Here is a 21,995-nt window from a genome sequence, read left to right on the forward strand (position 1 = left end):
CAAAGCCCCCCACTCCAAATATCTTCCTACCCCGAGACTTCTCACAATTCCACTAGCCATCTCCTAAGTTTTTGTTTCCTGGAGACACACTAAGTCCACCTTCTAGGTTTTAATCACATCTTTTATCAATTTTCTCTTATCTCTATCATTTACCTCTCCTTACATTCCACGAAAGGATTCAGAGCCTCATCTAACACACTCCTAACGGTCCCCTCCTGACCCTCCATAATTTACGAACCATTCAAGTTTCTTCAGCTCGCAGTCAAATCTCGAGGGTCTCTGTCATTTCCTCTTTTTTCCACTTATCCTCTCACATCGATCTCTTCTTTCCCTCATCTTATGAAGAAGTTTCAAAATCTCACTTTCATAACCCTCTGTGGGCATTCCCAAACAATGACAAAACTTTGTCAAACAACTATACCTCCACGACTCCACATCCTCTCCCTCTTTCTCAACCCTTTCATCCTTCCCCTCTTTTAACGGGAAAGACCCGCCAGTAACCTTCTCACCTAGTCTTTCCTCTGCCGAACACACACTCAAAGGACTTACATTCAACTCCCCTTCGTTTTCCTTCAGAAAGGCATCAACACCACAACTCTCTTCTACCTCAATCAAAGCCCCCACCACCCCAAAGAAAGGAGAAGAAGAAGAGATCCCCCCCCCCCCCCCCCCCCCACCAAAAAAAAAAAAAAAAAAACGCAAACAGACGAAGGCTCAAAGAGGGAATACTTGGAAACTTCCTCCAAAAGGCACGCATCTGCTAGGGAACACCTTTATGACGCCCCTTTTTCCACTTTAAAAACCATCCCACCGACTAGAGTCTCTTCTGCAAACCACCCCTCAGCTCGCATTTGACTAAACGAAGCCCTAGCCTTTTTAAAAGGTTCGTCCAAAAGGGTCTTAAGTGGATTCAAAGCCCAACTTGCTGCAAGACTGGGCTGCCCCGCTTTCCCTGCCGACTTGGGCCTGTTGTCCAAACAGCCCAACCCATCCCTTTGAATGATTGATGGGTCGTCACATGAAACCCGCTCCACACCCCTGTTGTCCAAACAGCCCAAACCATCCCTTTGAAAGCTTGAAGGGCCATCACAAGAGGCCTGCTCCACACCTCAGATGGGCTGTCCCTCCTCCCAACACGCCCTGGGCCCGCTCGTCTCCCTATCTTTTAAAGCCCAATCCATTCTATAGATAGAAAAGATTGTCGGGCCTTCACACTCCAGGCCTGAGATCCCTTTGGGTTGGACAACCTCACAACCGGGCTTGCAACTATCAGGCCTAGCAAGCCTCTCCTGTTCTCTTAAGCCCACCCTTCCACTCCCTTTTTGTCCAGCCTCCTTACCATAGCCTACAACTCCATCAGCTGAAACTTCCGTCCTATCTTCATCACCCTGTTCTTCTCCCCCCCCCCCCCGGCCCTTTTTACTAAACCTGCTCCATCAGTCTCAGCTGCACACCAACTCTCCTTTTCCCTTACCACCGCTACTCCCCGAGCATGAGCCCACATCCCACTCTTCCCTAACCTTTTCCCCCTCTCTCCATTTCAAGTTCTTCATTGGCACCACTGCAGAAATCCAAGGCAGCACCTCCCACCACAACTGAATTGCATAACAAAAAGAATTCACCACTAAATGCATTGTCTCGGAAAAAATTGCCCCCCGTTCTTCACCAAAATTCTGGCCCATTGAAGCTGAGAAAAAATTTTTGTTTCTTCATCCACCTCCACAAAACCTCCACAGCAGTCACCAATTCTTTTAAATAACTCTCCACTCCAACAGTGAAGTGGGAGCCCCACCACCCTCACCCAAACATCTTTTGCTTGGGTTCCTATCTGCAAGCACCTCCCCTCCTCACTCCATCTTTCTAAGTGCAGCACTTTATCCTTAAAGCGGCGCGTCCCCCTCTTTAACACTCTCTACCTCCTCTTCATCTTCAAACTCCAGCAGAAAGAAAGGTTCTCCCATCTTCAACACTTTCACACCTTTTTTAAGATTCCAGCTGCGTTCTCCCCACTTTCTAAACGAAGCTATCTCCGTCTCCACCACCAACCCGTCACCCCACCTTCCAACTAGGCACCAACCCAACCCTTCCTCCCTACTCCTCAAACCTCTCCCTCCAACCTGAAGCCACAACGCTTCTCCTAGCCTTCCAGCCGGTTCCTTAGCAACATCCACGAAGGTCTTTTTTCTCACCCTTCACCTTATTTCCAAGGCATCTTTCATCCTTACCTTCTAATGTCGCCACTTTCTTCTTTGATTTGACTCGGAATGCCTCTTCAATCTTAGCTTCCTCTTGAGTAACTACCCCAAACGCCCTTAGTTTCTTAGTGAGAATGGCCCATCCTCCTATCAAACCCTTTCCTTCAGGAAAAACTAAGCAGAATCTCTTAGACTCTACATCAACAACAGAACATAAGACATATCTCCCCGCCCCATTTACACGCCTCTCCATCCTGAACTTTCTTCCCTCTTCCTCCCATACTTTAACCAAACTTCCTTTCTTCTCCTCCCTACAACATTCTTCAAGACCTTCAGTAGTTTTCTCAAACTTGACACCCCAAACCTGATCCAAGAGGAGAAACCTCTACTCCTCCCCACAATGATACCTTTTAGTTTCCCTTTGACTTCCTCTATTGAAATTTCAAACATCTTCGACTCTATCGCAACCCAACACTTTCCCATATCTCCTTGAACCTGACACTTTTGTTAGAATTCAGCATACATAATTGTATATAAATAGGCATTTGTATTCCTATTTTTCTAAATGAAAATAATAAGAAATTTTTATTATTCTCCTAAACTGCATTCACCTTCGAAAACATTTTTACCACTTGTGACCACTGGACATAGTTTCTGTCATTCAATCAGTATGAGCATGCAGATTCTGAAATTCCTCTTTTCTTGAGTTCTGCTGAGTTTCTATGAACTGATTCTCAGCAATTGGCATGATGGGATTAATCTTGGATGCTTCTGAAATGGTTGGAAGCAAAGTAGCAGGATTGGGGTTATTTTCGGCTATAAATGTTGTAGGTTTTTCAGAGTATAGGTTTCAGAATGCTCTAATACCATGTTGAGAATTATGAATTGTATTTCTCTGCTCTAAACTGTACCAAATTGATCCCTATTCATACCAAAATAGCTATAGAAAAATAAGGAAAGTTGACTAATAATCTCTACAAATCAGAGATTTAAAACAGCAAAATATAACTACCTAATTTACAATTTACAGTTGTACAAATCTTTTCTAATTAATCGGGTTATCACATGTATTTCAACAGTATCAAATGATTCTGTTGTCCAAATCTCATGCATGACTGTCATAAGCAGCAATGCGAAATTAAACTACTGCGTCCTATTCTTTTTCTACCCCTTTGATAGACAAATGAAATACACTAGTGCACTTCTTAATTATCTTGAAATATTTTTTATCAAATAATTTGTGTTTGAGGGTAGAAGATAAAACAGTTAATAAAGCCAAGTGGACAATTTTAGCATCTGCTTCAACAACATTCACCATAAATTTGTTTGAAAAGATGGGACCTGACATATTTCCTTGAAAACATGTTAACATGAATAATAGTAAAAAGTCTCATTTAAAGAAAAATAATAATATTTAAGATAAACAATGCAAAGGTGGTTAGGATAAAGACTTACCTAGAAAATATCTGTCATTTTTTCTCATGAAATCATAATGAAAATGAACAAGTAGCATGAATTGACAAAATACAGATCCCATCAAATAAATATAAAATACTAACCTTTTGGCAGCAACAACATCAGCCTCATCAAAGAAGATTATGCTTGGTGCTGCAAGGCGGGCCCTCTGAAATGTATTACGCAACAAAACTTCCCCTTCCCCCACATACATTGAATATAATTCTGCACCACTGGTTAATATTTTTTGTTAATTATCAAGAAATGCAACTGTAGCAACCAAGATTCACATAATTATGAAGCTAAAACATTCATAAACTAGTTTAAATCCCCTAAATTATCATGAGAATATTGGACTCTACTTTTCATGATGAGAACTTAAGGTGGCAGCTTGGAGTGGAGAGGAACAAAAGGAGAAGAGAAAGAAGTAAGACTGAGAGAGAAGAGGAAGCATACCTGTCGGGATGAACAAGAGAAGAGGAAAAGTGCACCTGCTGAGGCAAGGAAGAGGAGCACATGCTTCCATTGGAGTGAGGTTATTACTGGAGGTATATAGAGCTAGGTTTAGGTTTTCCTCTCAAATTCTTCCTCTATTCTATCATTTTTTAGGCTTAAATGTTGGTTCTTCTTAAACTTTTGCAACTAAGAGGTTTACGCCTTAAATGGTGAAGCTTCAATCTCTCAGGAAGCTTCAGCTTGTAAGCCACGGTGCCAATCTTTTTCACGATCTCAAAAGTCCATCGTATTTTGGAATTAATTCCCCCTGGAATTGCTTGCTCTTAATCTTCTTCCAGATCTGGGAAGTGAGTTTGAGCATAACTTTGTCTCCCTCTTGAAATTCTACTTCTCTTTCCTTTATCTGCATACTTCTTCATGCATCAACTTGCCTTCTCGAGGCTTTCCCGTGCTTCATCAAGTAGTTCTTGCCAAGTCTTAGCAATCCTATACGCTACAGGACTCACACTTCGTCCTGGCTACATTGTAGCCAACACATTCAAGGGCATATGTGGCTAGAACCAAATTGCCACCTCAAATGGGCTCTTCCCTATTTCAGAACTTTGATGTAGATCAAAGTTTGAAGAATTTCTGAATTCCTTTTATTGATCTTTTTAGGTACACCCCATACACATATATATACACAAATGACTGAATAAGAAGATATCAATCTGGCTTGATTCTTTCCTAAAATTAGGAAACTGAATCATCCTAAATGATCTCTCCTTTTTTATTCTTAAAACAACTTTCCTAAATTAAGAACCCTAACTTTGAATGCCAAATTTCAACACTCCCCCTCAAGCTGGAGAATATATATCATATAATCCCAGCTTGCAAGTTAAGTCTTCGAAGTTAGGCCTAGGTAAAGCTTTGGTGAGGATGTCTGCGGTTTGGTGCTTGGTAGGAACATAGTTCAATTTAACCGTCTCACTAGTCACCTTCTCTGTGATGAAGTGTCTGTCAATCTCAACATGCTTGGTCCTGTCATGATGCACGGGGTTCTTTACTATGCTTATAGCTGCCTGATTATCACACATCATCAGAATTGGAGATGAACTCGTTTGTCCCAGTTCACTAAGAACCCTTTTTATCCAAATCCCTTCACAGATTCCCTGTGCAAGAGCTCTGTACTCAGCTTCTGCACTACTTCTGGCTACAACTGATTGCTTCTTACTCCTCCAGGTAACAAGATTTCCCCAGACAAAAGAACAATATCCAGAAGTGGACCGCCTGTCAATGATGTTTCCTGCCCAATCCGCATCTGAGTATACTTCAATGTCACGGTTCTCTGTCTTTCTGAAGAATAGACCTTTCCCTGGTGTCATTTTTAAATATCTAAGAATCCTGTAGACTGCTTCCATGTGTTCCTCAGTGGGGCTGTGCATGAATTGACTTACAGCACTCACTGCAAAGCCAATATCTGGCCGAGTGTGTGAGAGATAAATCAAGCGCCCGACAAGCCGCTGATATCTCCCCCTGTCTACCGATGTACTTTCTTTCTCGATACCAAGTTTCTTCTGACTATCCATAGGAGTATCAATTGGTTTGCATCCAAGCATACCGGTCTCCTTAAGAAGATCGAGTATGTATTTTCTTTGAGAGACTACAATTCCCTTCCTTGATCTAGCCACTTCCATACCAAGGAAATATTTCAAATTTCCAAGGTCTTTAACTTCAAACTCTTCTGACAAATACTTCTTCAACTTCTGTAATTCCTCCATATCATTCCCAGATAGAATAATATCATCGACATAGACTATCAATATGGCCATTTTCCCGGCATGAGACTTCTTGACAAATAGAGTATGATCAGCCTGACCTTGTTTGTAACCCAACTTCAGGACTGCTTTTGTGAATCTATCAAACCAGGCTCGGGGAGATTGTTTAAGGCCGTACAAGGATTTTTGGAGTTTGCAAACCTGATTCTTTGCCATACTTTCTTCGAAACCAGGTGGTATTTCCATGTAGACTTCCTCTTCTAGGTCACCATTTAGAAACGCATTTTTTATGTCCAGTTGTTGCAAGCACCAATCTTGATTGACAGCCAATGAGAGAAGAATCCTGATAGTGTTCAGTTTTGCTACAAGAGCAAAAGTTTCCTGATAGTCTATCCCATAGGATTGTGTAAACCCTCTAGCTACCAAACGAGCCTTGAATCTTTCGACTAATCCATCTGCTTTGTATTTTATGGTGAAAATCCACTTGCACCCCACGGGCCTTTTCCCAACCGGCAAATCTGTGATAGTCCACTCCCATTCTTCTCAAGTGCATCAATCCCATCTTGTACTGCCTTCTTCCATTCTGAAATTTTGAGTGCCTCTTGTATTGTGTTGGGAACCTGAGTATCATCAAGAGAAATAGCAAATGCTCTGTAAGATGGTGATAGCCCTTCGTACGTAACATAATTCCCAATTGGATGATCTATACATCTCCTAACACCCTTCCTCAATGCAATCGGCAGAGTAGAATCATCAATGCTGGGAATTAACACCTCTCCAGCCCTATCCTCACCTATGTTCTCTTTAGGAAGACTTGAATTGGAGTCAATATATTGGCCACATGTTGACTGTGATCCGTGCTCTAATTCCTGTCTTTTCCTCCTCCTGATGTAAACTTGTAAGTTCTCATTAGCAAGTTGTGGGGCTATAGGTTGAATAGGCATGGGAGACTGGATGGTCACGGGAGAAGGAACATTTGTGTGCTGGGCTGGCTGGACTGATGACGGAATGGGTGTGGACAACTCAGTGGGCGCAAATTGGGAAGGATTTGGTGACTCTGAGTGAAAAGAAGGTACACCCTCAAGAAGAGACTCCCAAACTTGATGTTCATTCATGCTCTCCCCCTGAACATGAGATTTGGGATAGAAGAAGACATGTTCAAAGAAAGAGACGTCCATGGTGGTGTAAGATCTTTTGTTGGTTGGAGAATAGCATTTGTACCCTTTTTGGGTTGGAGAATACCCTAGGAAAATGCACTTATTGGCTCGAGGAGCAAATTTGCTACGATTTTGAGGATACACATGAACGAATGCTGTGCAACCAAATACTTTGAGTGGTAAATCAGAAGAGGCTGCACGGGTGTGAGGAAATTGTTTTAAGAAAAGTTGACGTGGGGATTGAAAGGTAAGCACCCTGGATGGCATACGGTTAATCAAATAGGTAGCTGTGAGAATAACTTCCCCCCAGAAATAGTTTGGAACATTAGAGGAAAACATAAGGCACCGGGCAACTTCCAAGAGATGTCTATTCTTGCGTTCAGCCACCCCATTTTGTTGTGGGGTGTCAACGCAAGAACTTATGTGGATAATGCCGTGATTTTGAAGATAAGTACTGAGACTACTAGTAAAGTATTCCTTTGCATTATCTGACTTGAGGACTTGAATTTTGGAATTGAATTGATTTTGAACCATAAGATGGAAGGTTTGAAAAATGTGCCCGACCTCTGACTTTTCTTTCATAAGGAAAACCCATGTTACCCGTGTATGATCATCAACGAATGTCACAAACCATCGAGTGCCAAAAATATTTTTTATCCGAGAGGGACCCCACACATCACTGTGAACTAGAGAGAAAACAGTCGAAGGTTTGTATGGGATTTGAGGATATACTGTTCGAGTATGCTTCGCAAACTGAAAAATTTCACAGTGATAAGATGCTGGATTTTTATTGATAAATAATTTGGGAAACAATTTTGCAAGGTAAACAAAGCTAGGATGACCAAGGCGATAATGTAACATTATAATCTCACTATCTTTATTGACCTTAGAATTTGACACAGAATCGAAAGACTCTAACATACTCTGAGACTGTACGCAACTTGCTTGAGAGACTTGGTTTGAGAATTGGCCACATGAGAGGAGGTAGAGCCCGGAACACAGTTCAGCACTGCCAATCATCTTCCCCGATTTCAAGTCTTGAAAAACGCACGAGTTTGGATAGAATTTAGTAACACATTGGAGATCACGGGCCAATTTGCTAATGGACAAAAGATTACAATCCAAGTTTAGAACATGGAAGACAGAGTCAAGATATAAGTCTTTAGTAAGTTTTATAGAACCTGTCCCGGCAATTTTTGACTTTGAACCATCAGCAATATGGACGGATGAATGACCATTACTTGGCTTGTAATTTTGAAGAATGGCAGCATCTCCTGTCATGTGATCAGAAGCACCTGTGTCCACTATCCACGGCTTCATTCCTCCTCGATTAGCAGTGAGGGCTATCCCGATAGTACTGCCACTGCCAACTTGGCTTAATAGTTTCTGTAGCATCTCCATCTGCTCTTTGTTGAATGGACTCGGCTCGGGTACAGATGTGCTCTCAGAGTTGGCAGCCACGTGTGCTCTGCCATCTCTGTCAGACCGTGGCTTTGGTTTCCAATCAGCCGGTTTGCCATGAAGCTTCCAGCAAGCCTCCTTATAATGGCCTGGTTTCTTACAATAATCACACCAAGGCCTATCCCGTTTCTGACGATCTCCACCACTACTATTAAATGACCGAGCAGCAAGGGCAGAGGCATCCAATGTTGGGGCAGGTTGCTCTTTGAATCCCATCATCACTTTCTTTCTACTTTCTTCACGCCTAACCTCTGAAAAAGCCTCCTTGAGACTTGGAAGGGGTTTAATGCCCATGATTCGGCCTCTAACATCATCCAATTCCCTGTTTAGTCCTAGGAAAAACTTGAACAGTCTCTTTTGTTCCACAATTTTCCTGTATGTTGCTGCATCGTCCGAACATTTCCATGAGTGTGTCTCGAATAAGTCAAGTTGCTGCCAATACCTTGTGAGTGTGTTGTAATACTGAGTAACTGACTGCTCTCCTTGGCGGAAGTCATGTAAGGCTGATTCAACCTGAAAAAGTTCTGAAGTATTTTCAGAACTTGAGTAAGTTTCTTTGGCTGCATCCCAGATGTCCTTTGCAGTCCTAAACAGCAAAAAAATTTCACCTATGTCATTGTTCATGGAATTGATAAGCCATGACATGATCATGTTGTTTTCAATCTTCCACTTCCTGAAACCCGGTTCTGTAGTTTCTGGCATAGCTACTTCTCCAGTGAGGTACTCATCCTTTCCTTTACCGCAAATGAACAGCAACACAGATTGTGACCACTGTAAATAGTTATGGCCATTTAACTTGTGTCCTGTGATGAGAATAGGAGAGGAATCACTGCCACCAAGGTTTGGAATTTCATATCTGCCCCCTGATTCTGGTGACGTGACGCTGGATACTTGTGATGATGCCATTCCGTATTTTGTCATGGACCGGAAAGGTAGAAAAACACTTCCCAAGGCACGTGCAGGGATTGGAGTTGAGAAAAAATAGCCAGAGGACGCCGGAAAAACTGATCGGAGGGCCCACGGAGGCAAAAGAACCCCAAAAGAGGCACGTGCAGGGCTCGGATGGCAGAAACAGGTAAAAAGGGTGGTTGGTCGGCGTCAGGCGAGCCTAGAGGAGGAAGCGCGTCGCTGGAAAGTGGCTCACGCGCCCTCACGCGCCGGCGCGTGAGATGCAGTCGCCGGCCGGAAAAAACGCGCGTGGACGGCGCGTGGATGGTTTTCTGGCTCCGGTGCTTTGGGAAAAATTGGAGATCTCCTCCAGGCGGTCCTTGTGGTGTAGAAAAAAACCGTCGCCGGAAAGTTTGTCGGAAAAGTTCGCCTGAAAAGTTGCCGACGGTGAATGTTTTCTGACGACGATTCGACCGACCGGAAAGCATTTTCTCCCTTGGCTCTGAGAATAGGGACTGATGACCGGAATGAGAGATGGCCAGAGAGAGATGATCGGATTGAGAAATGGCCAGAGAGATTTGGCTGGAATGAATGATGGCCTGAATAAGAGGTGGCCAGAAGGGATTAGGGTTTCAGAAACCTGGCTCTGATACCATGAAGAATTTCTGAATTCCTTTTATTGATCTTTTTAGGTACACCCCATACACATATATATACACAAATGACTGAATAAGAAGATATCAATCTGGCTTGATTCTCTCCTAAAATTAGGAAACTGAATCATCCTAAATGATCTCTCCTTTTTTATTCTTAAAACAACTTTCCTAAATTAAGAACCCTAACTTTGAATGCCAAATTTCAACAAAGTTCATCACGTGTTCTTGTTCGCCACCACAACTTTGCATCCCCGAAGAGATACATGGTCGTGATAGTTATTTATTCATTCGCGAGGATATGGGCAACACTGAAATACTGCTCCATGTCCCAAAGGAAGTTCTCCAAATCCTTCGTGTTCCACCTGCCACTGAAGGGTTTAGGTTCGGCCACACGCAACTTTGATGGGGATGGTTCTAAAGCAAAGGGGCCTGCAACCTATAGATTTGTGAGGTCTACACAGGAAATGTTTGACAAAGCCTGTGAGAGTTTCGAAAAGGCAGTGAGAAGGATGAAAAAGTAGGTTGATAAGGGTAGAAGATCCTCACAATTTCCAATTGGAGACAAGGTCCTCCTGAAATTAACTCTTCATATTTGGAAAAATATGAGCAGCAAGACTGCACATCACCTAATATCAAATCTGTTATGCCCCGAGAATGGTATGTTGTGGATTCCTAAATACAATGGACCTTTCAAGGTAATGAAAAGGGGGTCAAGCAGCTTACAAACTAAAGTCACCGGACAGGCTAAAGATACACCCTATGATCCATGTAAGCTTCTTGAATCCTTACCAGGAGGACCCAAGTCCAGGAAGGATACAAGCTAGATGTGTTCCACCAGTGATCTAAAAGTAGTTTGATCATGAGGCCGAGAAGATATTGGATCATCCAACCATGGTGATGAGCAAAAAAAATTGTAGAACTAATTTTCTGGTTCAATGGAAGGGCAGTCCCGAAAACAGAAGCAAGTTGGGAACAAAATGTCACATTGTGGCAATTTGAGGAGGCAGTCCAGCCTACCTGCAATCTCAATAGACGAGGGCATCAACTCTATCAGGTAGGGGTGGTTTGTTAGCCCCTTGACATAGAGCATGTGACACCTTGGCCTCATGAGTAACCTATGATAAAGGCAAGGTGGCACAACGACGTAATATCTTGTGCAAGGAGGCGGCTTAGTAAGCCATGAGCGCAATGCCATTGGACATTGCAGCACCAAGACAGACTTGGCCAAGGTATAGCAATGCAGCAGCAACCCAGCCAACTCAAAGGGGATGCCTAATGCTTAGCACAATGGTGTAATGCCTTGTGCACAGACATGAGGAATCAAAGGGAAGTTTGGAACCTGATGTTACTTTATGGTGATTTGGCATGGCCATCTAGACATACTTGTAGACCAAGTCGATAAGGGCATCAACTTCTCTAGGTGGGGATGATTTGTTAGCACCTTGACTTGAACCACATGACACCAAGGCCTCATGGGATGGCACCTTGCACCCATGAGTGACTAATGAGCAAGGCAAGGTGGAGACGGACACTTACAATGGTTCATGTGTAGGCTCAGTGGTGACTGGAGGTGCAGCAAGCATTGCTGGCATGTTGGGGCAGCAGGCATTGCTAGGCACATTGGGCCCGAATGGCGGCTTAGCACGTGATTCAGCATGTGGCACAACTCGACTTGACCAAAATTTATATGTCAAATTTTAGGGTGCTGGTATTTTTCCCGATCAATGAACTTTGTAGTGATGACATTGGCAATATGCAATAGCCTTGTCAAGGAGGAGCTTACATGCATTGTCATTTAGACATTTACAATTATGTTTACCAAGTTGAGAATGAAGCTTAATCATAAAAGAAGTGATGCTAAAATTGGTATAAAAGAAAGAAAACTAATATGAATTCAACATCAGGTAGTGAGAAATAAAGTGACAACAAAGTGGTTTTTTCAATATAGAAAACGCTTCATGGCATAAATATCTAATCAACTGGGGCAAGGATCCATTGGATAATAAACCAAAAGGAAGCAACTAGCAGCATAGCACAAAACAATTATACAAAATGCATAAGATTAAATAACAGGGCACATTTACCAAAAAAAAACATACCCACAAGCATGCACAAAATGAGAATAAAAGAAGCTTAATTTTAAATAAATGCTTATCAGCATGCAACTTGTTAATGAAATCAATAATGGTGGCTGGAAGGCAATTTTAGTCAAAATATAGACATGAGGTTACCTTCATATGTTTCTCAAAATTCATCTAGAACACTTAATCATTGTGGTTGAGGATACTTAATGAAACAATGAACTGAAAGACTATTCAAGTATTCCAATCACAAACACCAAATACAATTTAATCAATGAACTGAAAGACTATTCAAGTATTCCAATCACAAACACCAAATATAATGTAATCAATGAACTAAAAGACTATTTCAAGTATTTCAATCACAAACACCATATTGATACAAGGCAAGGTGCACAAAGAGCAATCCACCAAAATGGCACATTGAATTCTTCAGTTCAGCAAAATAGGAAGAATTGTTTAACCATTAGGATTGAGGATCCAGATGGTAAATTCCTTCAAAGGAGTGTGGCCTCAAGCTTTTACCCTTAAAGGGATTCCAAGGCAGGAAGTTTGTAGGTGGGTCCTCACTACCAGCATAAAATGACAAACAACATGTGTTGTTGTCCCTAAATTGCCTTTTGTTTCTTTTTAGGAGTGTTGCAAAGTGTCTCAAATTCTATTTTTGAGTCAATTGGAAAGTCATTGATAGTTTTCTAATAGAAAATATTCTTACAAGGGAGTTTCTTATTATTATAAAGGAAATATCCTACTGTGAGATCTTTTAGAAATAAGCATCTTTGAGAATTATACAATTAGTTTCCTATATGGAATCTTCCTATGTAATTAGGAAAAAATATAGGATGAGATTTTCACCAAAAAGGCGAGTTTCTTTTTAGGTGTAATTGGAACTTTGGGATTTGAGAGTTCTAGGGTTGTAATCACCTTCAACAATAGTGGAAGTTCTTCTTTGTCTTCGCTCGTGGATGTAGGCTTTAGGCCAAACCACGTTAATCGTCGTGTGGTTTGTATGTTTTTGTTTTTGTTCCCTTATTCTTTTCCCCCTATTATTATTCTTTGTCATGGTTTTTCGCAAAGGAGTACTTGAAATTTCCCTATTATGCTTAAGTTTTCGTCAGTGAATAATCTCTTGCATAAAAGAGTTAAGATGGTTGAACCTCAAGGAGAAAAAAGAAGCTTGGGCAGCATGAGCTGCGGCTTTAGCAAGAGTGGTTTTTGAGCACCCCGGAGGTCCATGCAGAAGAATCCCTCTCATTGGTGATATCCCTAGCCTTGCAAATGCATCAGAATGTTTTATAGGCCATTCAACAGCTTGCTGGAGTTTTTTCTGTCCATAGATCAAGACATAGTTAGAGGTCAGTGTGAAGTGTTTGTGAAATGAACTCTGAATATTTGCTAACCTTCAAATCTTTAAGTCCTCCAATATCTTCCCAGGACACTTTTGGGATTTCTACAGTAACACCCCTTGTTATGCTTGGACCAACTATAGATCTTGCATGCTTCCAATCATCCATTGCTAAATGCACACCACCAACTTCATTTGCATCTGAAGACCTCACTGCAGACAAGGTAGCCTCACGGCATAAAGCTTCCAAATCAGCCCCAACATATCCATTGCAAGATGCAGCTATGCCTTGTAAGTCTACTTCAGGATCCAACAAAAGTTTCTTTGTATAGAGCTGAACAATATTGACCCGATACAGTGTTAGATCCATATAACTGTTCCCACTCTAACATTCTACCAAACATCTTACAAAAGGTTAACTGTTTAAAAAAGTGGCCGGTGGGTGTCACTGAATAATTAACCTAAGACCATATAAACTTCAAATATGCTATATTTACCTTGAGAATTTGAAAGCGCTCCTCTTCAGTAGGCGTTGTAACTTCAACTTCTGCATCGAAACGCCCTGACCTTCTTAGTGCAGGGTCTATTGCATCCACTCTATGAACATAAAAAAATAAAATAAAATAAAATAAAAACCAGAAATAACAAATATATTCAAATGAAAGTTTTATAGATTTTCTTAAAAATAATAATAACAATGATAAAAGGGTATCTAACATTTATTGTTTTAGGAAAAGGTCATTTACACATATCTGGTGCAAAAACATTTCTTTCCTGTTTGTTTTGAGGAACACTCTACTGAAAACATTTTTTTTTTCACATAAGCTCCTGTTGTTTCTCTACATTATATTTGTCAGCATAAAGGCATTTAATTCATAAACACATTTAGATGACAAATGAGAATTTTTCTAAGATTTTTCTAAGTTCCATGTATAGAATATTTGGATGTACACTGAAAATATGAAGCAAAGAATGTAATTTAAAATCTTGGTACTATTGGAAAATTGCGAAGGAAACAAAAACAAGGGAATAACTGGCAAATCTTATAGCCAATATATAGAAAATATTTCATTTTAAAAATAGAAGTGGAAGAAATTCTCAGCTGGCTCCTTGCTTAAATGTGGTTAACTATGCCAAGATTATTCCCACCATCTTGACTTGCTGATTGCTGATATGATAACTATTATAATGGCAATAGTTGATTCGTTAAGAAATGAAATGCTAAATGATTTTTATATCCTAAATGAGAATGCTAATCTGGATGAGTCATATACAAGAAAAGAGAAAATAAAAATGAATGCATTCATGAGAAGTTAGAAATAGAATAGTTGAAGAAAATATGAGAAGCATTTGGCCAATTAGCGTATAAGTCTGGGAGAGTGAAGTTTTGATACAAAATAGTAGGTGCCAACGGACAAGAGAAGAGTTGAAAAGAACATTCAGGCCAGTGCAATTAGAAAATACAATTTCCTAGGAAAAATGGAGTATATGGTTCTCAAAAAGCTGGGAGGCAAAAAAGGATTAATGTAGCTGAAGCAAAATCGTTGGGAACAGGTTAAGTTATGCTGTATTGGAAAGGGCTAAAAGGCAGTAATTGACCTAAAAGGAAAAGGAAAATCTTCTAGATCTAGAAATCCATTAGTATATATTGATTATTAGGAAAAAGCACAAGAAATCCTTCTTTAACCAATTTCTTATAATGCCTTGACTTTGAAGGCCTTGGAGATCGAAGTTATTTGTTTAAATGAATGACTTGATATGTGTTTAGAATCCTTTAAGTGATTTAATTCTTTTGATTTATAAATTTTGAAAGAAAAAAAAAAGAAAAACGTAAGTTCCATTATTTTGTAGTGTTCTTTCGATTTTCCTAGTAGCAGTTGAGTTCTAAGCTTTATTTTTTTCTTCATTTCCAGGGTGCATAAAAACTTATAATAACTTACAACAATTCATGTTTCTTGTTTAAATGGTTCCACACTCAAATATTTAGGCAAAAGCCACAAGAGTGTATATGAAAAAAATGTTTTTTTTTTTTAGATCAGAAACGAAGAAAATTATATTAATAGAAGAAAAGAACAAGAGAAAGAGAAAAAAACAAGAGAAGGATGAGAGGTCCTTCCCACAAAAACAAAAACTGAACAAAGTAGAAACCACCCAACTTTAGAAAACTAAAAACAAAGAGAAACCCCAACACTCTCAAACTTTTGAAGTGCAAACCGCAGCCCAATTGAATTGTAAAACACTTAGAGGAACTCCTCTAAAAACTGCAGTACAAGAGGCCTAAAGAGAGGAAAAGAACAGAATCAAGTCCCATAACATCTCTTCCGTTCTCCCCTTATCCTCAAAAATCCTATTGTTTCTCTCTTGCCACACCATCCATAACAAAGTAAGGCAAGCGATTTGCCAAAGTGTCTTGCCTCTTAATGAATTTCCCAAACCTTTAAAAGCAATAACCAACATGTCCTCAATATTCCTTGGAGGGACCCAAGCCAACCTTGCTAGATTGAACAACTTGTGCCAGAGTCCAATGGTAACAAGCAATGAAGAAAAAGGTGGTCGATTGATTCTCCATTTCCTTTGCAAAGAATGCACCATTGAGGACAGAGGGATTTGTAGGGTCTTCTCGATTGCAACTTGTCGTTGGTGTTTACTTCTCATGTACTACTAACCAAGCGAGGGCCCTAACCATTGAGGGGGCTTTTGAGCTCCACAAGAACTTGGCCGGAAGGAACAAGATAGGATTTGAGACTTTTAACAAGGCCAAGAAAAAAAATTTCACTGAAAACAAGTCTGACGATGACAAAGACCACGCTCTTAAATCTGCCAAAGGAGAGAAAAACACTGAACTAAAGGAGGACATTAATCTCTAAAGGAGATCAATTTCTGAATCAGTAAGATTGCGACGAAAATTAAAATTCCAAGACAGTGGAAAATAATTGCCAAGGGCATTTGAGACAGTGAGGTTTTTCACATAAATAACTCTATAAAGACCAGCAAATTGAGAGCACAAAGTTTGGTTACCCCACCAAAGATCTTCCCAAAAACGAATTCTCTCCCCATTCCCCACCACTAGGTGAACAAAAGGGGAAAAATCCTGGAAAACTTGAGCAATAGCCTTCCAAGGACATCTGTGTGACCATCTAACCACTATGTTGGCGTCCCATCCATTAGGATGTATCCCATAAATACCCACAATAACCTTATGCCAAATACCACTTCTTTCTCTAGGTAACCTCTAAAGCCATTTCCCTAAAAGAGCAATATTTCTCAAAGAAGTCTTCCCAAAACCCAAACCTCCCAACTCCTTTGGTCTACTAACAACATCCCATCTAATAAGATGATCTTTCTTCCCTTCCCCCGCCCCAGACCAAAGAAAATCCCTTTGTAGCTTCTCAATCTTTAAGGCTATTGATACTGGGATTTTGAAGAGAGAGAGGAAGTAACTAGGGATGTGAGACAGACCTGACTGAATTAAAGTAATCCTCCCTCCCAAAGACAAAAAGGCCTTTTTCCAACCATCCAACCTCCTCGAAATTCTCTCAACCACCGGATCTCAAAAGCCTATTTTCTTTGGGTTCCCTCCCAATGGAAGACCTAAATAGGACAAAGGCCACTCTGACACTCTACAATAAAAAACCAAGGTCAAAATAGACAACAACTCTTGCCTTGTATTAATACTTGAAATTGTGCTTTTTTCTAAGTTGATTTTTAAACCTGATACTTGCTCAAAAACCAAAAGGATAATCTTGAGGTTTTGAAGATGTTCCAGAGAGGCTTTAGAGAAAAAGATGGTGTCATCTGCAAACTGTAGCAAAAACACTCTAGTCCTATCCCTCCCCACAAAGAAACCCTTAGTTAGCCCAGTTTCCTCTGCTCTGAACATCAACCTACTTAGAACATCTGCTACTAAAGTAAAAAGGAAAGGAGAAAGGGGGTCTCCTTGTCTCAAACCTCTAGAGGCCTTAACCCAACCCTTTGCATTCCCATTAACTAGGATTGCAAAACTTGATGAAGACAAACATCCCCTTATCCAAGATCTCCATTTCGGGTTGAACCCCTTCCTTTCTAGCACATGATCTAAAAAGCCCCAATTCACATGATCATAGGCCTTCTCAAAATCGATTTTGAAGACTACCCCTTCCTCCCCTGACCTTCTTTTCTCATCCACCACTTCATTTACTATCAACACAGCATCCAGAATGCGTCTCCCTTCAACAAAGGCTCCTTGAGAGCCAAAGATTGTTTCATGGAGGACTTTGCGTAAACGCCCTAATAAGACCTTAGCAATTATCTTATATAAACTTGTAACCAAGTTAATAAGTCTATAATATGAGATTTTAAAAGTTTAGCTTTTCTTAGGCACCATAGCAATGAAGGTCGCATTTGTACTTTGATTTATTATCCCATTGGTGTGGAACTCAAGAAACACCCTCATGAGATCCTCTTTGATCACATCCCAACACTCTTGATATACTGCAATAGTAAAACCATCAGGATCAGGGGTCTTTTCCTTATTCAATTGGAAAACTACCAATCATACCTCCTCTTCAGAAAAAGGCCTGTCCAGCCAAACCGCACTCTCTCTAGAAATAGGGACCCAATCTAACCCTTCAACCCTCCAAGAAGCACCTAAAGAAATTTACAATCTCCTCAGAGATAACCTCAATGTTGCTTAAAGTCACCCCCCCTCTTCGAAATCGAAGACTTAATGAACTTCTTGCTTCACCTTCCATTGGCCATTCTATGAAAGAACTTAGAATTGCAATCCCCTTCTTTAATCCATTTGACCCTAGATTTTTGTCTCCAATGAACCTCTTCCTTTAATAACAAATCCTCTAGCTCCCTTCTTCTTAAGTCCTTTCTGATACCAAATCAAGATTCAAATTCCCTTCTTGTTCAATTAAATCAATTCTACCTAAGTCCGAAAGAATGAACTTTTTCCTCTCTCTTAAATCTCCAAAGGCCACTTTATTCCAATCTTTCAATTTTGATTTAACAAACTTTAATTTCCTCATCAACTTGTGACCTTCCCAACCTTCAACCGTACACTCTTGCCACCAATCACTAAACTTCTCCTTAAACTCAGGATAGAGCAACCACATATTCTCAAACCTGAAAGGAGTCGGACCCCATTTTAAAGGATTAGTTTCCAAACAAATTGGGCTATGATCTGAGGTCCATCTAGGAAGTGCCTCTTGAAGACTTTGAGAGAAAAAGTAATCCCACTCAGAAGAAAACAAAAACCTATCCAACCTCTTGCAAATAGGAGCAACTTGCATATTTGACCAAGTAAAAGCCGCATTTCTTAAAGGGGGATCCAACAAACCACTCTCCCTTATAAACTCGTCAAAACACCTCATGTTGAATGTTAACCTAGAATCACCCAGTTTCTCAGAGATCCTCCTTATTACATTAAAATCCCCTCCTACACACCACATTGGGAAAGTCAGACCATACAGGTCTTGAAGCTCCAACCAAAAGTCCTTCCTCCACAAAGGCTTATTCGGGCCATACACTGAAGTTAACCAAAAAGACCCTTCCTCACCAAAGTTCAACTTCACAGAGGAAGATTCTAACACCTTCTCTATACACTTGAACTTATTTGAATCCCACATAATCACAATCCCCCCTGATGCCCCACAAGTAGGAAGAGCAACCCACTCCATGCTTCTACCTTTCCAAACACTACTCACAAACCTCCTATCCCAAGTTTCTCTCTTTGTTTCTTGAAGCATCACAACATCTAGATTTTTTTTTTTTTTTTTTGATAGATAATCACAAATATATTAAAGGGCAAAGGCCACAAAGCATACAGGGAGTATACAAATCAGCCTAAAACAAGCAACCTCACCCACCCTTAAGTGGCCGCTAGCCACTCCAAAAAGCCTAAGAGCGAAGAGGACTCCTCTCCAATATACACCCTAGCCCAACTCCACAAGTTACATACAAAAGAATTTTTGAGTTTCTGTATAGCTAAAGAACCTCCCCTAAAAGCTAATCTATTCATTTCCTTTCATACTGTCCAAAAAATACACGACGGGATGGAATTCCAAATCTTTTTCCTTTTTTTTCCCCACAAAAGAGTCCCTCCAACTGAATAACGCCTCTTTAACTAACTCTGGGAACACCCACTGAACCCTAACAAGGGCAAGGACGATCACCCAGAGGGCCCTTACCACTATACAGTGTAAAAGAATGTGATTAACATTTTCCTCTTCACAACCACACAAAAAATAGCGATTAGGGAGTTGCCATCCCCGTTTTTTAAGCCTATTCAAGGTGAGAATCTTCCCCCACGCGGCTTCCCAAGCAAAAAAGGCAGCTTTGGTTGGGACCTTGTCCACCCAGGTGCATTTAGTCGAGAAGGCGCATGCATTGGGAACAACCAGCACATTATAAGCATCCTTAACCCCAAATTTGCCATGACCCCCACCTTTCCATAGCACTGAGTCCTCCTCTAAAGATATCCTGAAGTCCTTGAGCATATTAAGCAATCCTCTAATCAAGTCCAGCTCTCAATCATTAAAATCTCTATAAAATCTAAGATTCCACATCTCATTAACCGTTGCATTCCTATGGACCGCTAAGGCAAAAAGCTGGGGGAAAGTTTGGGATAGCGCCGCATTGCCACACCACTAATCAGTCCAAAATTTAACTCTAGTCCCCTTCCCCACCTTAAACTTTATGCTATCCCAGCACCACTTTGCCTCCTTCATAATCTCCTTCCAAACTCCCACTCCATAAGTCCCACGGGCTTCTTTAGTTCTCCACCCAAAATCTTCCTGACCATATTTCACCCCAATCACCATCTTCCAAAGATTGTCATTTTCAAAGGCAAATCTCTATAACCATTTACCCAACAATGCTTTGTTCAAGGGATCAATCTTCTGAATGCCTAGGCCACCCTTCTCCTTTTGAGTGCACACCACCTCACAATTAATTAAGTGGACTTTCCTCTCCAAGCTTCCCCCTCCCCAAAGAAAGTCTCTTTGTAATTTTTCGAGCCTATTTGCAACAATATTAGGCATTTGAAAGAGGGACAGATTGTAAATAGGCAAGCTGGCCAATGTGCTCTTAATTAAGGTGATACGCCCACCCTTCGATATATATTGTCTTTTCCACTGGACTAATCTTCTCCTCATTCTCTCTTCCACCCCATCCCATATAGAAATAGCTTTGTGATGGGCTCCAAGGGGCAGCCCCAAGTAAACAGTGGGCAGAAACCCCACTTTGCACCCAAGCTCCACTGCCATTTCCTCAATTTCTTCCATCTCACCAACCGGAATTAAGACGCTCTTATCTAGATTAATTCTGAGACCGGAAGACACCTCAAACCAAGCCAGAATCCAGCTTAAAGTGGATAGTTGCTCTTTCCTAGCTTCACAAAAGATGATTGTATCATCAACAAAAAGAAGATGGGAAACTATCATCTCCACTTCCCCTCTCCCTCGAATTTTGTAGCCTGACAAGAAGCCCCCATCAACCGTTCTTCTTATCAGATTGCTTAGCACTTCCATGCCCAACACAAAGAGATACGGAGAAAGAGGATCTCCTTGCCTTAGCCCCTTGGAATTCGAGAAGAAGCCAGCAAGCACCCCATTGATCACGACTGAAAATTTGGCGGTTGAGATGCACCACCAAATCCACTCCATCCACCATGACCCAAAGCCCATTTTAAACAAAACTTTCATGAGAAAGTTCCAGTTGATGCTGTCATAGGCTTTTTCAATGTCCAATTTGCAGATCAGCCCTTTCTCGTTTCTTTTGTGCCAGAAATCAATCACCTCATTGGCAATAAGTGACACATCCAAAATCTGTTTGCCCCTCACAAAGGCATTTTGATCTCCAGAAACCACCTTGTCTAACACCTTCTTCAACCTATTCGCCAACACCTTAGTCAAAAGCTTATACAACCCCCCTAACAAACTAATTGGCCAGAAATCCCCCAGGTCTTCAGCCCCTCCTTTCTTAGGGATGAGGACCAAGAAGGTGGTATTAAGGCTTTTGGCAAAAGATCTCTGGTCATAAAACTCTTTAAACAGGTCCACAATCTCCTCCTTCACAAACTCCCAGCTTGATTGCCAAAAAGCCACTGTGAACCCATCTAGGCCTAGAGCTTTATCACCATTCATTTCCATTAGGGCAGAGTAAATTTCCTCTTCAGTAAAAGGCAACTCCAAGACTTCAGCTTCACGGGAATTGAGGCGATTAAGGTGCAGCTCCTCAATATCAGCTCTCCAGCCTGGCTCTTCTGAGAGCAAATACTGAAAAGCATTCACTATCCCCTCCCTCACCTCCTGGTCCTCAGTCATCCACACCCAATTAATTTTAATTCTATCCAGGGAATTATTCCTTCGGTGGGCATTTGCCATCCTATGAAAAAAGCCAGTGTTCCTATTCCCTTCCTTAAGCCACAGCTCCCTTGACAATTGTCTCCAGTGGGTCTCTTCCATTAAAACCCACTTTTTAAAAGATTCCTTGACTTCTTTTTTTTAGCTCAGTTTCTCCTTCAGAAAGGCTCCTCTCACTTTCCACCCCATCCCAGAA

At 41.0% G+C, this 21,995-nt stretch overlaps 1 protein-coding gene across 5 annotated transcripts in view; it reads right to left on the minus strand.

Annotated features, from left to right (window-relative positions):
• The window catches only part of LOC100254300 (cell division control protein 48 homolog B), a 57,235-nt gene that overhangs the window by 23,570 nt on the left and 11,670 nt on the right, over nt 1-21,995 (minus strand). For all 5 annotated transcript variants that reach the window (XM_010657685.3, XM_019222621.2, XM_010657684.3 and 2 more), the window contains 4 exons: nt 13,949-14,048; nt 13,507-13,785; nt 13,264-13,433; nt 3,755-3,883 (listed from right to left, as the gene is read on the minus strand). In XM_010657685.3, the coding sequence (XP_010655987.1) occupies nt 3,755-3,883; nt 13,264-13,433; nt 13,507-13,785; nt 13,949-14,048 (678 nt within the window). The remainder of the gene's footprint in view (nt 1-3,754; nt 3,884-13,263; nt 13,434-13,506; nt 13,786-13,948; nt 14,049-21,995) is intronic.

Source organism: Vitis vinifera, chromosome 10 (assembly GCF_030704535.1).
Source record: "Vitis vinifera cultivar Pinot Noir 40024 chromosome 10, ASM3070453v1".
In the NCBI taxonomy this organism is placed as follows: Eukaryota; Viridiplantae; Streptophyta; class Magnoliopsida; order Vitales; family Vitaceae; genus Vitis; species Vitis vinifera.